The sequence below is a fragment of the Cnephaeus nilssonii genome (genome assembly GCF_951640355.1).
Source record: "Cnephaeus nilssonii genome assembly, chromosome: 6".
NCBI classification, from domain to species: Eukaryota; Metazoa; Chordata; class Mammalia; order Chiroptera; family Vespertilionidae; genus Cnephaeus; species Cnephaeus nilssonii.
The window spans coordinates 53,566,781-53,580,677 of record NC_137077.1 but is presented as its reverse complement, the minus strand read 5'-3'; the positions used below and the strand labels follow the sequence as shown (position 1 = coordinate 53,580,677).

The following is a 13,897-nucleotide window of genomic DNA, read 5'->3' as shown; positions in this document are numbered from 1 at the left end:
GAGAAAGTATTTTGTGCTTAAATAAACTTTAATTACACAAATGATTATTTTTGCTAAACCCAGTCCTCTTTCTCCCCAGGAGGTATTCAGTTGCATCACCATCAAAAAGACAGAATAAGATGGAGCCACAGGGTCAAACAGAGGAATATATATTTCACATACATGCTCATCCCACCAGGTTTTCCTCAACCCCTAATACTGCTTTAAGTGTATTCTGCTGCCAAGGTTGCGGTGGGAGGGTGAGGGTTTGGATCTGAGCAGGCCCAAAAATGTCTTGTTCAAGATCTCAGGTCTCTCTCCTCCCTCTGGAAGTTCCAACTGTAGCAGAAATGAAGATTGAACTTCTCAAGAATAAAGTTTCCAGCACGAATGCCCTTGATATCCCCCGAGAGTCTCTTTCCCTTTGGTAGTGGTTGTAACTGGCCCATGATTACAAGGGATTGTCCAGGTGTCAGAGGTATGCAGGTTAAGGCAGATGGCCTTATGGTGAGGATAGCTGCAGTTGTGTGGGGCTGCGAGTCCAGCTTTGAGGTACTGAAGAAGGGGGGCTCTCTTCTCACTCTGACAGACAGTAAAGCATTTCCTGAGCGATCCAGAGCCCAGGCTCTGTATGAGCTTTAGAGAAAGGGCCAAGTCACCGAACCACTCCTCCAGCCAGAGGTGGAAAGGATTTACTGTGGAGAGACTCACTAGAACACCAAGAACAAACACAAGTTACACATGGGTATAGGGAGAGAAAGGTATCATAGTGATGAATAAATCCAAACAAAGCTGAAAGGTAAGACCCCAGGACAGAATACAGTCTGAGAAAGGCCTGGGCACAGGAAGACAGAGGGACCCAAGGAAGCAAGTCAAGGAAAATACATTCACGGTAGCCTAGGAAAATTGGCAGTAGCCTAGCTTTCACAGGTAGGGGAGAGGGAAATGACTAAGATACTGCACAGAGGACCTGAACTGTGGGAGCCAGAGGTTGCTTGAGGCAAAGTTAAAAGGTTCCAGACACTCTCAGGAGGACACTGGCCAAGAGTGTGATTAGGAACTCCAGTGATGGACACACTAGAGGCCCTTAGGCACCTCAAGCCCTGAATGGGTCAGCAATTCTCCATCCCAAAGGGCAAAGGCAGGTACCACTGGACCCTGGAAATCTGTCTGTAGCGTGTGGACCACAGCAACCCGGCTCACATCCACCAAGCTCAGCTTCTGGGCCTCATACTCCAGCAGCAGCCCCACCTTCTCTGGATGCCCGATGCCCTCGATAGGGGCTTTCTCGTTGGCCAACATGGTGTGCCACTTGCGCTGGGCATAGGTGAACACCCAAGAACGGGCATCGACACCGATGCAGCTATCCCGAGAAATGTCCACATTGGCCACTCCTACCCGGAACTGCTGCGAGCGCTTCACTGTCACCTCCCAGTAGTGCCTGCCGCTGGTGACCGCCGTGTCTGCCAGCACCACGGCCCACTCCCGGAAACGCCCCACGTTCAGGGCCAGCTGGGTGGGCTCCAGTCCCACCATGCCATATTTGACACCTGTGTCATCTTTGAAGAGTGCCAGGCTGCTGTGGGCGGTTTTCTCTTCCAGTTTGAAACTGACGCCTGCGGGCAGAGCAAAGAGACTGGGTGATGACCGGGGCTACGCCCCTGGAACTAGAGACAGAGGCACAGGGACCATCTGAAGCAGGCCGCCATGAGATCGCGAAGAAGCAGGGAAGAGTCAGCATGCCGAGCGGGCAAGGAAGCGGGGTGCTTTATACAGGCAGCCCAAGGAGCCCAAAAGCCCGGGCTGGCAAAGCCCTAGGTTTTTAGAGAGCCCAGATAGTGTCCTAGGTTTGGAATCTCAACACCAACGCCGGTGGGGGATGGGAAAGCTATGGGAAACCGTTTTTGAGGTAAAAGGGAGTAAAAGGAGATGGCGCTACCTCTGCGGGCTTCTGCGGCAGCAGCCCCCAATCGTTTGGCGCCCCAGCGGCAGAGGCAAGGCGAACGCGCAAAGGGCAGCGCCATCTTGCGCCCCGGAAGAACTAGGTACAACTCCCCACCTGAGACCCCGCCCCGGCCCGCCGGCTACGTTCGCTCGCACACGGTGCGCGAGAAGCTGTCGCGCAGCGTGATGACGTAAGAGAGCCAGCGCCCACGAGGGAGCCGCCATTTTAGTGAGCCAGCGGCGGTGCCTACAGTTTATTGGGTTTTTTTCTGGGGGACGGAATGCTGCTCACGTTTTAACTGACTAGGACCTTTAGAGAGATGATGTAGCAAGACGGTTACAAGTGGTTTTAGAATTAAACAGTAATTGGATTCGAACCCGGCTCCGCTGTATGGGTTTAGACAAATCACCTCTCCGAGCTCTCGTGTTCTCCTTTGTAAAACAAAAGTCTAGCCGACAGAGCCAGCGCCCACGGCCCGGGCGCCATGAGCGGCCTCTTAGGGCGCGCCGCGCTGAGGGGGCTGTTGTGCGGCCCGCGGGCCCGGGTCCCCAGCCTGCTCGTGCGCACCAGCTCCGGGGGGCCCCCCTGGGCCCGGGAGCGGACCCTGGTGACCGTGAAGCCCGACGGGGTGCGGCGCCGGCTCGTAGGCGAGGTGATCCGGCGTTTTGAGAGGAGGGGCTTCAAGCTGGTGGGGCTGAAGATGCTGCAGGCGCCAGAGAGCGTCCTGGCCAAGCACTACCAGCACCACCGGGAGAAGCCCTTCTACCCGGCCCTCCTCAGCCACATGCGCTCGGGCCCCGTGGTGGCCATGGTCTGGGAGGGCCCCAACGTGGTCGGCACCTCCAGGGCCATGATCGGACTCACCGACTCGGCTGAGGCGGCCCCCGGCACCATCCGAGGAGACTTCAGCCTCCACATCAGAAGGAACGTCATCCACGCCAGCGACTCGGTGGAGGGGGCCCAGCGGGAGATCCGGCTGTGGTTCCAGAGCAGTGAGCTGGTTGACTGGGCAGACGAAGGCCTCCGCAGCAGCCTCTACCCGGCCTGAGCCCCGGGCTGCCCAGCGTCCCCAGGACCAGCTGCCTCCGTCCGCCCACCCCTGCGCTCTGCCCGCCTGCCCCACACCACCTCCCCGGTCCCCTGCTGCCTCAGCCCAGAGCAGTTGAGCCAACTTTATGTGCCTTTTGGTATCCGACCTAAACCACCGAGAGATTGGACCAAATCCTTTCCGTACCAAAATGCCAGACCAATTTTGGAGTATTTCCAAAAGTGGGTAGTTTTACCTCCCCCTCCCCAAAAGGGGAGACATTAAAACTCATTGTGCTGTGCAACAACAACAAAGTATCTGGCTAACAGACCTTAGGAAAAATTAAATGAGAGAATAGCTTAGAATACAACTTGACAAGTAGCAGCCAGTGGGCAAGCGGCAGTTGTTTTAATTAATATTAAATACATAAATACTGTAAATGTTGGTTTTGTATTTTCAGAGCTGGGAATGGAGGGTTTAACTCAATATTTGTTTTTCCCAAGTTAACCAAAAACATCACTATTTTGTTTGTTTGTTTTTTGTTTATCCTCACCGGAGGATATTTTTCCATTGATTTTTTTTTAGAGTGGAAGGGAAGGAGGTGGGGAGAGAGAGAAACACATGGATTGGTTGCCTCCACAGGCCTCTGGGCCTGCAGCCCAGGCACGTGCCCTTGATGGGGAATTGCTGGAGGCCCACTGAGTCACACCAGCCAGTGTGGGGGCTTTCCGTCTGCTTTAATTCAGTGTCCACACTGCAGTCAGCGTGATATTTTTTAAATATGTTTTATTGAGAGAATCATTGATCGGCTGCCTCCTGCACACCCCCTAGTGGGGATTGAGCCCTCAATCCAGGCTTGTGCCCCTGACCAAAATCGAACCCGGGACCCTTCAGTCCGCAGGCCGATTCTCTATCCACTGAGCCAAACCAGCCAGGGCCAGAGTGATATTTCTAAATCACAAATTTGATCGTACCACTCCCCTACTTAAATCTTTTAATGTGCCTGCATCAAATTCCCTTGCAAATTCCATGGTCATAAGGCTCTACATGATATTACTGCTGCCTACGTTCATTTTTTTTCTCTCACAAAAACACAATCCTCTTTCAAAGGTCTACAGCAAGCATGTCAAACTTGTGGCCTGCGGGCTGCATGCCTAGTTTATTTGGCCGGTGTTAGCCTTCAAGTTTGACATGCTTGGCCTACAGTCTAGTGGGTAGATGAGAATGTTGGCAGGGGCAATAGGATGCACTAAGTGCCATGATTGAAGTGATTATAGGATGCTCAGTAAGCAAAGAAGAAGCATCTGGTTTCTTGTATATGAGGGAGTGTTGGGGAGAGACTTCTCAGAAGTCATAGCTATAGCTTTAAAGCAAAAGTGGTTAAGCAAGTGAAGGAACCCCAGCCTGCTGAAGATCTCAGCTCAAGTCTTCCCCAATATGCATACTCGAGTATCTCATCTATTCTGGTGGAGTCCCCTATCAACTATTGGAGGGCTCTCAAAAACTCTACCCTATACTTCTATCCTGAGTCCAGATCTATATACCCAACAGCCTATTGGACATTTCTACCTGGATGTCCCCCAGTCACCTCAATCATTTTCCCCCCAATATTACTGATTTTATCATTATGGGTATTGATTTTAGAAAGCGAGGAAGGGAGAGAGAGAGGAAAACATTGATGCGAAAGAGAACAATTGACTCCCTTTCCACACCTGCCCAGACCGGGGATCAAACCCACAACCTACGTATGTGTCGTGACCCAGAATCAAACCTGCATCCTTCTGGTATACAGGACAATGCTCCAACCAACTGAGCCACACCAGCCAGGGCATCACCTTGATTTTAACATGTCTAAAGCTAATTTTGTCTTCCTACATAAACTTCCTAGATTCCCTGACTCCGGGAACTACCACCCATAACCCGCCAGTTTCCCAGGTCAGAAACCTGGAAGTCCGAGACCTTTGTCCCCCTCTCACATAACTGACTGTCATTGAATCCCTAACACAGTGAATCCCTGGAGTACTGCATTGGCCTTCTAACTCGTCTCTCATTCTCCTCAATGCTGTCAAGAGAACATTTAAGGAGGCAGCTACCTATCTCATGCATTAGATTGTGGATTCTTAAGAATAGGAATTAAGTCCTTTGTTCTCTGTGCCCCAGGGCCTCAGTATTCCCAGTAGTCCAGATGAGTGGTCACTGTTTTTGAGTGAATAAATAATGAATAAGTAGTGTGAAGGGAGAAATTTTGTGCCCACATTCTTGGAGTGCAGTGGTTTCTTGGCTCCAGCAGGGGTCAGCCGGGCGCAGCCTTTTCATCTGGCTTACTATGTCAGAGGTTTCTAGTCCTTTCTTTTTTTTTTTTTTTTTAATATATTTTATTGATTTTTTACAGAGAGGAAGCAAGAGAGATAGAGAGTTAGAAACACTGATGAGAGAGAAACATCGATCAGCTGATGAGAGAGAAACATCGATCATCGATGAGAGAGAAACATCGATCAGCTGCCTCCTGCACACCCCCCCACTGGGGATGTGCCCGCAACCAAGGTACATGCCCTTGACCGGAATCGAACCTGGGACCTTTCAGTCCGCAGGCCGACGCTCTATCCACTGAGCCAAACCGGTTTCGGCTCTAGTCCTTTTTAAAAAATATTTTTTTTATTGATTTCAGAGAGGAAGGGAGAGGGAGAGGGAGAGAGATACAAACATCAATGATGAGAGAGAATCATCGATCAGCTGCCTTCTGCACACCCCCTACTGGGGATCTAGCCTGCAGCCCCAGGCATGTGCTCTGAACAGAATCTAACTGCAACCTCCTGATTCATAGGTTGACGCTCAACCGCTGAGCAACACCGGCAGGGCAAGGTGTCTATTCCTTTTAAGCCTAGGAGCAGTGGGTAGAGGATAAATTTCCTTCAGAATCCTCCTCTGTCAGTACTTTTTGCATTTTGGTAATAATGAGAGGAAAATTCCTGGATTATGTTCAGATCTTGAGAGCTGAAGCAAAATGTTTCTTACCTGTCATCTCTTGCATTATTTCACTTTTACAGATGGACTATCCATCTAATAAACTCACATCATTCAGATGATTTACCTGCATCGTTGCTAATGAACAAGTAATTAATTTTTAACATTTCCAGCATAATAATTAGGAAGAGATAAAATTTTACTTGATGAACAAAGGGGGAAAGACATTTAAGGTATAGGGGACAGTTTAGGCTAAAGCACTGGGTTATGAAACAGAATGGAATGTTTGAGGAGCCACAGAAGCACAATATTGCCAGCGTCTCATGCTGGGGTGATAAGGAGAGCAGTTGGAAAAGTTGAGGCTGGATTGTGAAGAGTCATATATGCCGTGATAAGAATCTTTCAGCTCTTCCAGAAAGTAGCCAGAGGTGACCCCGGAAAATGGTTCACTATTCACTTGACCCAGAACACCCCACAAAATCATGCAAATCAAGAAATGCAAATCTTCGTGTTCACTTTAAGGACACTCATGAAACTGCACAGGCCATCAAGGGTATCCATATCTGAAAAGCCACCAAGTATCTGAAGGATGTCACATTACAGAAGCGATGTGTGCTGTCTCATTGTTACCATGGTGGAGTTGGTAGTTGTACCTAGGCCAAACAATGGAGCTGGACACAGGGTCAGTGGGCCAAAAAGAGTGCTGAATTTTTGCTGCACATGCTTGAAAATGCAGAGAGTAATGCTGAACTTAGGGTTTAGATGTATATTCTCTGGTCACTGGGCCCATCCAGGTGAACAAAGCTCCCAAGATGCGATGCAGAATTTACAGAGCTCATGGGCAGATTATCCCATACATGAGCTCTCCCTGCCATATTGAGACGGGGCAGGGGGCGGGGGGGGAGGGGCGAGCAGCTTGTTTTTAAAACCAGAAGAAGTTGCACAGAAGAAAAAAATATCCCAGCCCTAGCCGGTTTGGCTCAGTGGATATAGCATCAGCCTGCAGACTGAGGGGTCCCAGGTTCGATTCCGGCCAAGGGCACATGCCTGGGTTGCAGGCTCAATCCCCAGTGTGGGGCGTGCAGGAGGCAGCCAGTCAATGGGTGATTCTCTCTCATCATTGATGTTTCTATCTCTCCCTCTCCCTTCCTTTCTGAAATCAATAAAAATATATTAAAGAAAAAGATAACCCAGAAGAAACTGAAGAAATAAAAACTTACAGCCTGGGAGTAAATTCAGCATAAAAGAAATACTACTAATAAAAGTAAAAGAAAAAATCTTTCAGGCATTCAGGAGCTGTTGGAGGGAATACATGGAAATGACAAATTACTTTTATAAAGGTAGGGCTGGCAGCAACATGGAGAATTAATTGAAGGGGATGAGACTAGAAACAGGGTCTGAGGCCACTGGAGTTCTCAGATGAGACATGGTGTGGGCTCAGCTATCTAAGAAGTAGAATTGATGGAGCTTTAGTGACTGGTTACATGGGGTAAGGGGATGGGGAAGGAAAGTTAATTCATAGGTTTCTGATTTAATGAGGGGATACAGAAGGGAAAGCATGTTTGGATGGGGGAAAGATAATTAGTTGAGTTTTAGATGGGCTGAATTTGAGGTGTCTATGGGATACCCAGGGGGAATGGTCTGTAGATATGTGGATATAAATTTCAAGAGAGAGGTGAAGTCATTCAAGGAGGGGGTGTAAACTTACGTAAGTGGGGAGAAATTGAAGGTGCAATCCTAAGGAATACAGTACCTGAGACAACACATATGAAGGGCTTAGAATGGAACCTGACCCATAGTGAGCTTTGGTCTGCCTGGCTTGGGGTTGTATCTGACTTCGTAGGTAAGAAAAGGGAGAAGGAGGCAAGAACAGAGTAGGTCAGTTTATTTTCACTCTATTTCTTGGATTACTATATATTGATTTCAGAGAGGAAGGGAGAGGAAGAGAGAGATAGAAACATCAATGATGAGAGAGAATCATTGCTCAGCTGCCTCCTGCATGCCCCCTACTGGGGATCGAGCCCGACACCTGGGCATGTGCCCTTGAGTGGAATCGAACCTGGGACCTTACAGTCCGAAGGCCAATGCTGTATCCACTGAGCCAAACCAGCCAGGGCGGATTACCCTATTTCTAACATGTGGGGGCCCTGGCCTGATCCATGGATGGGAGAGGAATGATGCACTCAGAGCTTGGTTATTATTCTGACTTTGCCAGCAGTCAGCAGTCAGCAAAGTATAACCAGAGAAAGAGAGAGAAGGGGGGCCCCAGGAGCTAGCCAAAGGGGCTGCTAGGCTGGCTTGTGCTATGCTGGGGCTTTTGTCCTGCTGAAACACAATGGAGCTGGGTTACATGCTGACCTGGCATTCTGGGAATGGGGCTGGGATAGAGATTTCACACGGTGGAAACAGAGATGGATGGCCACTCAGCCCCTCAGGACCATAGCTCTCTCCAACCACATTTTAATCGCTAAAGAAGATGTTCAATACTCGGCAATTCTAAATTATTTATATATGATTAATTCATGAATCAGTCATTTATATTTTTATTTAGGGCAGCTAACAACATATGTATATTGCTTGGGCATATCTCATTTGATCCTCACACAATCCTATAAGATCTGCAAGGCAGATATTTTGATGGAACTCAAACATGGGTTATTCTTTAGGTCCTGGTGATATGGGCTGGCTTGGGAGTTGCTTCAGAAAGGTGATGAATCAGTCCTGGACACTTCAGAGGTAGCTACAATAGATCATGTGGAACCCACTGTGGAGAAATATTGCAAGACAAATAACTCTGCCTGAGGATTCCCTGGGCTTTATAGACTCATTTGCTCCCTAGTAGTATGGATCATGCTCCCTATGGCACCTCTCTGAAACTGAGAAATGGTGCCTTCTTTATCAAAGGCGGGGACTAAATTGGGATCATTAGCCCCAGGAATATAAAGAGGTTGAAAAACTGATCATTAGTAATCAAGAGATAATTCAATCAAGTGTAGAGATAGATGAGACTCCAGGATGATTACTACTATAAGCCATAAAATAACTTCGTAACTACTCCAAGTTTGTTATTTTACAAATCCTTTTTCTCCATTTTCATAGTTACTAGTGGAAAAAACTTTCACGAATGTCTGTATGTTTAAGGCAAGAAGAGAGAAGGGTAGCCCTAGCCAGTTTGGCTCAGTGGATAGAGTGTCAGCCTGTGGACTGAAGGGTCCCAGGTTCTTTTCTAGTAAAGAGCACAGGCCCGGGTTGCAGGTTTGCCAATCAATGATTCTCTCTCATCATTGATGTTTCTATCTCTCTCTCCCTCTCCCTTCCTCTCTGAAATCAATAAAAATATATTTTTTTTAAAAAAGAGAGAGAGAGCAGAGAGAATGTTTCACTCTAGGGCAGTAGTTCTCAACCTTTCTAATGCCGCGACCCTTTAATACAGTTCCTCATGTTGTGGTGACCCCCAACCATAAAATTATTTTCGTTGCTACTTCATAACTGTAATTTTGCTACTGTTAATGAATTGTAATGTAAATATCTGTGTTTTCCGATGGTCTTAGGCTCTACAGCAGCAGTTCTCAACCTGTGGGTCGCGACCCACAGGTTGAGAACCGCTAGCAGGGTCTAGAGCAGTGATGGCGAACCTATGACACGCGTGTCAGCACTGACACGCGTAGCCATTTCTGATGACACGCGGCCGCTGAGGCGGCCACATGCCGAGGATGAAACATTTGCTGCTCCTGAGGATGAAACATTTGCGAAATAATGTTTTTTCCTCAAAGTGACACACTATCCGAGTTATGCTCAGTTTTTTGGCGAAGTTTGATACACCAAGCTCAAAAGGTTGCCCATCACTGGTCATTTGCCTCCTGCACATGCCCTAGAGTGAAATATTTTTGCAAATCCTGAAAAGAATACCAAGATGAATTGGATCATGTCCTGGATGATCCAAGGAGTATTGACCCCAGGAATCCCCTGCATTCCCAGGCAATTTTTAAAAGACACTTTCCTTTGCAGATTCCAATGGCCCATTTGTTAGTTCTGTGCCCACTGGCTAGACCCTCTCCAACAGTGTCCTATGTCTTGACCCAGAGCACAGCAGCCATCCTGGCCTTGATCCTCTTCTACCTGACACTGCCTCAGATGGTTGCAACCCAGCTGGTCAACCAGATTAGCAGCAGCTCTCCTCCCTGAATAGGGTAGCACTAGGTAGGTAAGGAGTTGTATGGCTGATAAGACTTTAAGGAAGTCGTTAAGCTCCCCTCCAGGCGTGGCTCAGGGCTTGAGTGTCGACCTATGAACCTGGAGGTCATTGTTCGATTCCCGTCAGGGCATATGCCCAGGTTGCAGCCTCGATTCCCAGTGTGGGGTGTACAGGAGGCAGTTGATCAATGATACTCTCTCATCATTGATGTTTCTAGCTCTCTCTCCCTCCAGCTTCCTTTCTGAAATCAATTTAAAAAAATTTTTAAAGACTTTAAGGAACAAAAAAGGGAGCACCCGTGCTCTGTGCATCCTCTCATTGAGCCAATATCATGCAAATAGACCAATGAGGTTTTGTTCAGCAATTCAGGAATTTGGGTGACTTGCTGCAGACCCTTAGCTTAAAGCTTCTTTGGTGGATGGATCATGGAGCCTGAGGACAGTGGGAGGATGAATGTGTCCTCCCACCCCTTGTCCTAGTCTCTTCTGGTGAGCAAGAGGACTCATATAGACCAAGCTCTGAGTATGGAGTTTTTCTCTACTCTCCAGCTGGTACTCACCATGTTTGCTGTGTCTTCCCTACAACGTAAGGGGTTAGAGGGGGAAAGCAGCCTGGTGGTGGGTCTCTCAGTGACTGCTGGAGCACCAGCATGGGTAAGAACCCCACCCATACCAAACAGGGGGCTTGGGGAAGGCTGGATTCTACTCCTCAAGGGAGAGACAGTTGTTTTTTGTGTTTGTGTTTTAAGAAGCTAGATTAATAGAAAACATTGAGTATGCTAATTATATCTAAATCAATGCAAAAACTCAAGTGAGTTTTTGAGAGTTCATCTCTAGTTTGAAAGTTTGGCATTCCACTGAGTGGAGAGGCTGGTGTGAAAGGAAACGGGCTGGCGTTCAGTCCTCCAGGGGGAGGTTTAATGAGGAATAAAGGAGAGAGGTTGGTAGCATCAAATAAGGAAATTTAATCATTTTTAGATATGTTTGTATTTATTGAAGAGAGAGAGGAAGGGAGAGGAAGAGAGAGATAGAACCATCAATGGGAGAAACATCTATCGGCTGCTTCCTGCACACCCCTACTGAGAATCGGGCCCGAAACCCAGCATGTGCCTTGACCGTGTTGAACTGGCGACCTTTTGGTGCATGGGATGATTCTCAACCAATTGAGCCACAGCAGCCAGGGCAGAAATCTAACCATTTTGTTTGGTGTCTATAGAGGAACCAAATTAGCTGCTCTTTGCCCTCTGTCTCTTATTATAAGAGGTTACAGAGTTGGTGGTTAGGTATAATCCCTTCCTGGGAATAAAACCCTCGTTAAATGGCTCCTATTTATTAAGTGCCTTATTCTGTGTTAGGCACTATACTAGGCCTTTACCTACATTATCTTTATTGTTTTTTAATCCTCACCTGAGGATATATTTTTATTCATTTTGAGAGAGAGATAGATAGATAGAGAGAGAGAGAGAGAGAGAGAGAGAGAGAGAAACATTGACGTGAGAGAAACATTGATCAGTTGCCTCCCGCACATGCCCCCGCTGTGGAGCGAACCCACAACCTTTTGGTGTAGAGGACAACACCTCAACCAACTGAGCCACTCAGCCAGGGCTACCTACATTATCTTATTTGATAAGATGAAGCCCAGAGAGTGTACATTAATTTATTCAATAAATGTGTCAAGCATGGGTTTGGAGTGGTGAACAAATCAGACACATCGCTACTTCCCTGGAGGTCATATTTAGTGGGGATAGCTTCCTCACCTAGAAGGTGGTAAAGCCAAGATTTTTGTTGTTGCTGCTGTTCTTAATGGATTTCAAGTGTACGGAATAGTTCTTTGTTTATGACATCCTCTCCTCGTTGGCCTATGTATGGCTCACACTTACTTGGTTTCTTTTTAAGATAATACTCACTCATCATTATTAACCATCCACTCACAAGTAAAACTAGAACCTTGATAGTCACAGAAATCAACACACACGCACACATATATGTTTTCATTTTTGTGTAGTTTCATCTCATTTATAGTATTCTGAGAAGCATATTTTCATTTAGATGTTTTTTAACTTTACAAAAAGGTTACCATGCCATGCATAGTCTGCTGGCACTATTATTTGTTTGATATTTTATTGCTAAGATTCATCCCTATTACTGAGTGTTACTGTGGGGTTCACTCACTTTGACTGCTGAATAGTTTCCATTGTGTAAATATACCACTGTTTATTCATCTATTCTCCTGTAATGGGCACTTGGGTTACTTCAAGTGTTTTGCTGTTGTGAACAGTGCTGCTCTGTGGATGTCTCCTGGTGGAGGTATAGAAAGGTTTCTCTTGGGTATATAAGTGAGCAGTGAAATTCCCGAGTCAGAAAGCATGTGTTTGTTTACAAGAGGTTGCTATACTGTGTTCCAAATGGTTATCCCAATTCACACTCCCACCAGCAGTCATAACTAGTTCTGTCCCAGTATCTGTTGCTAAAGTCTTTGCTCTTAATACCTCTCTCCTATCCAGGGGTCCTTATTTATTTATTTGTTTGTTTGATTGTTTATTGTTTTTATTGATTTCAGGGAGGAAGGGAGAGTGAGAGAAAGATAGAAACCTCAATGATGAGAGAGGATCATTGATCGACATCCTCCTGTACGCTCCCTACTGGGGATCGAGCCCACAACCCAGCCATGTGCCCTGACTGGGAATTGAACCGTGACCTCCTGGTTCATAGGTCGACACTCAACCACTGAGCCACACCAGCTGGGCCAGGGTCTTTTTTTAGAAGCAACCCGAACCCTGTTCACTCTCTGGGTCCAGCAGTGATGACTGGCATCTGGGAGCATCACTGGGCAAAGGGTTACAGGGCCTGAAGTCAGGAGATCGGTGAAGCTCATAAAACATGAGACTCCAAGACACTCTGATAGGCTGTTCCTCTTCCATGAAATTGGAAGCTCCAGTTCCCTTGGGTGCCCTCTAACCTGTTCTCAGCAACTTCCGCCTTTGTTGTAACCCTGCCTGTCCATCCCCAAGCTGGATATAGGAGGAGGAGAGGAGCATAGGCCTGATCTGTGTTCCTCCTCTCTCCCCACAGGTGTACTGGATGGGACCGATGCTCAGCACCAATATTGCAGGCCTAGCCTTCAAATTTTTGTTCTCCTCTGGTGCTTCCGGAGAAAAGCTTGTGGCCTCTATGACTTGCTACAATGTGGAGATAGTGAAGCATACCAGTGTTTCTCATTTTGCCTTCACCACCACACAACCCCCACTTCTAGGTTCCAAGACCCTCACCAAGCTCGAGCACAACTAAACCTCTTTCTTCAAGCTTCCCTTCGCCATCCTGTCCTTTCCTCTCTTTTGACCAGCCTGTTTCCCCACGTATCCCCAGCCCTTCCTTTCCCAAAGAATCAAAGTTTAGGACTCCAGTGTCCTGATCACAGCCATGTTAGGAGGCATCAAACCCTCCCATTGCTTCATAGCCATGACTGTTTCTTTCCTTTCGGTACCTCCTGCTAGGCCTTGTGAGTTAGGGAAGGTGAAGTGAAAGCTGATTCTGGGATTTAACCCTTTCCTCCCCCCCAGTCCTCCAACCTCACTTCCAACCTATCCATGGAAGATAGCTTCTTCCCCCTCTCTGTCTCTGTGCTTGAAAGGCAGGCTGAGGGTTGGGAAAGGAAGGTGCTGGCATGGGTTGGGGGTGGGAAACCCGGGCTCTGAGAAAGCCAGACACAGCAGAACTATTCTTGTCCCAGAGCTGCAGGGTGCACAGATTCCAGCCCAAACCAGCCAATAGAAGAAGGCCCTCTAATC

At 47.5% G+C, this 13,897-nt stretch overlaps 2 protein-coding genes across 2 annotated transcripts; one reads left to right on the top strand and one right to left on the bottom strand.

The window, feature by feature from the left end:
- Window positions 1–55: 55 nt before the first annotated feature.
- SPRYD4 (SPRY domain containing 4) lies at window positions 56–2,035 on the bottom strand. Its single transcript, XM_079774746.1, has 2 exons — window positions 1,919–2,035; window positions 56–1,595 (listed from the first exon to the last, which is right to left on the bottom strand). The coding sequence occupies exons 1-2, from the start codon at window positions 2,001–2,003 to the stop codon at window positions 1,057–1,059; spliced, it is 624 nt and encodes a 207-aa protein (XP_079630872.1). The 5' UTR covers window positions 2,004–2,035; the 3' UTR covers window positions 56–1,056.
- A 146-nt stretch (window positions 2,036–2,181) lies between these two features.
- LOC307101615 (nucleoside diphosphate kinase, mitochondrial-like) lies at window positions 2,182–3,247 on the top strand. The gene has a single exon (XM_079774747.1). It carries the CDS (start codon window positions 2,409–2,411, stop codon window positions 2,970–2,972), a length of 564 nt encoding a protein of 187 aa, XP_079630873.1. The 5' UTR covers window positions 2,182–2,408; the 3' UTR covers window positions 2,973–3,247.
- Window positions 3,248–13,897: the final 10,650 nt, after the last annotated feature.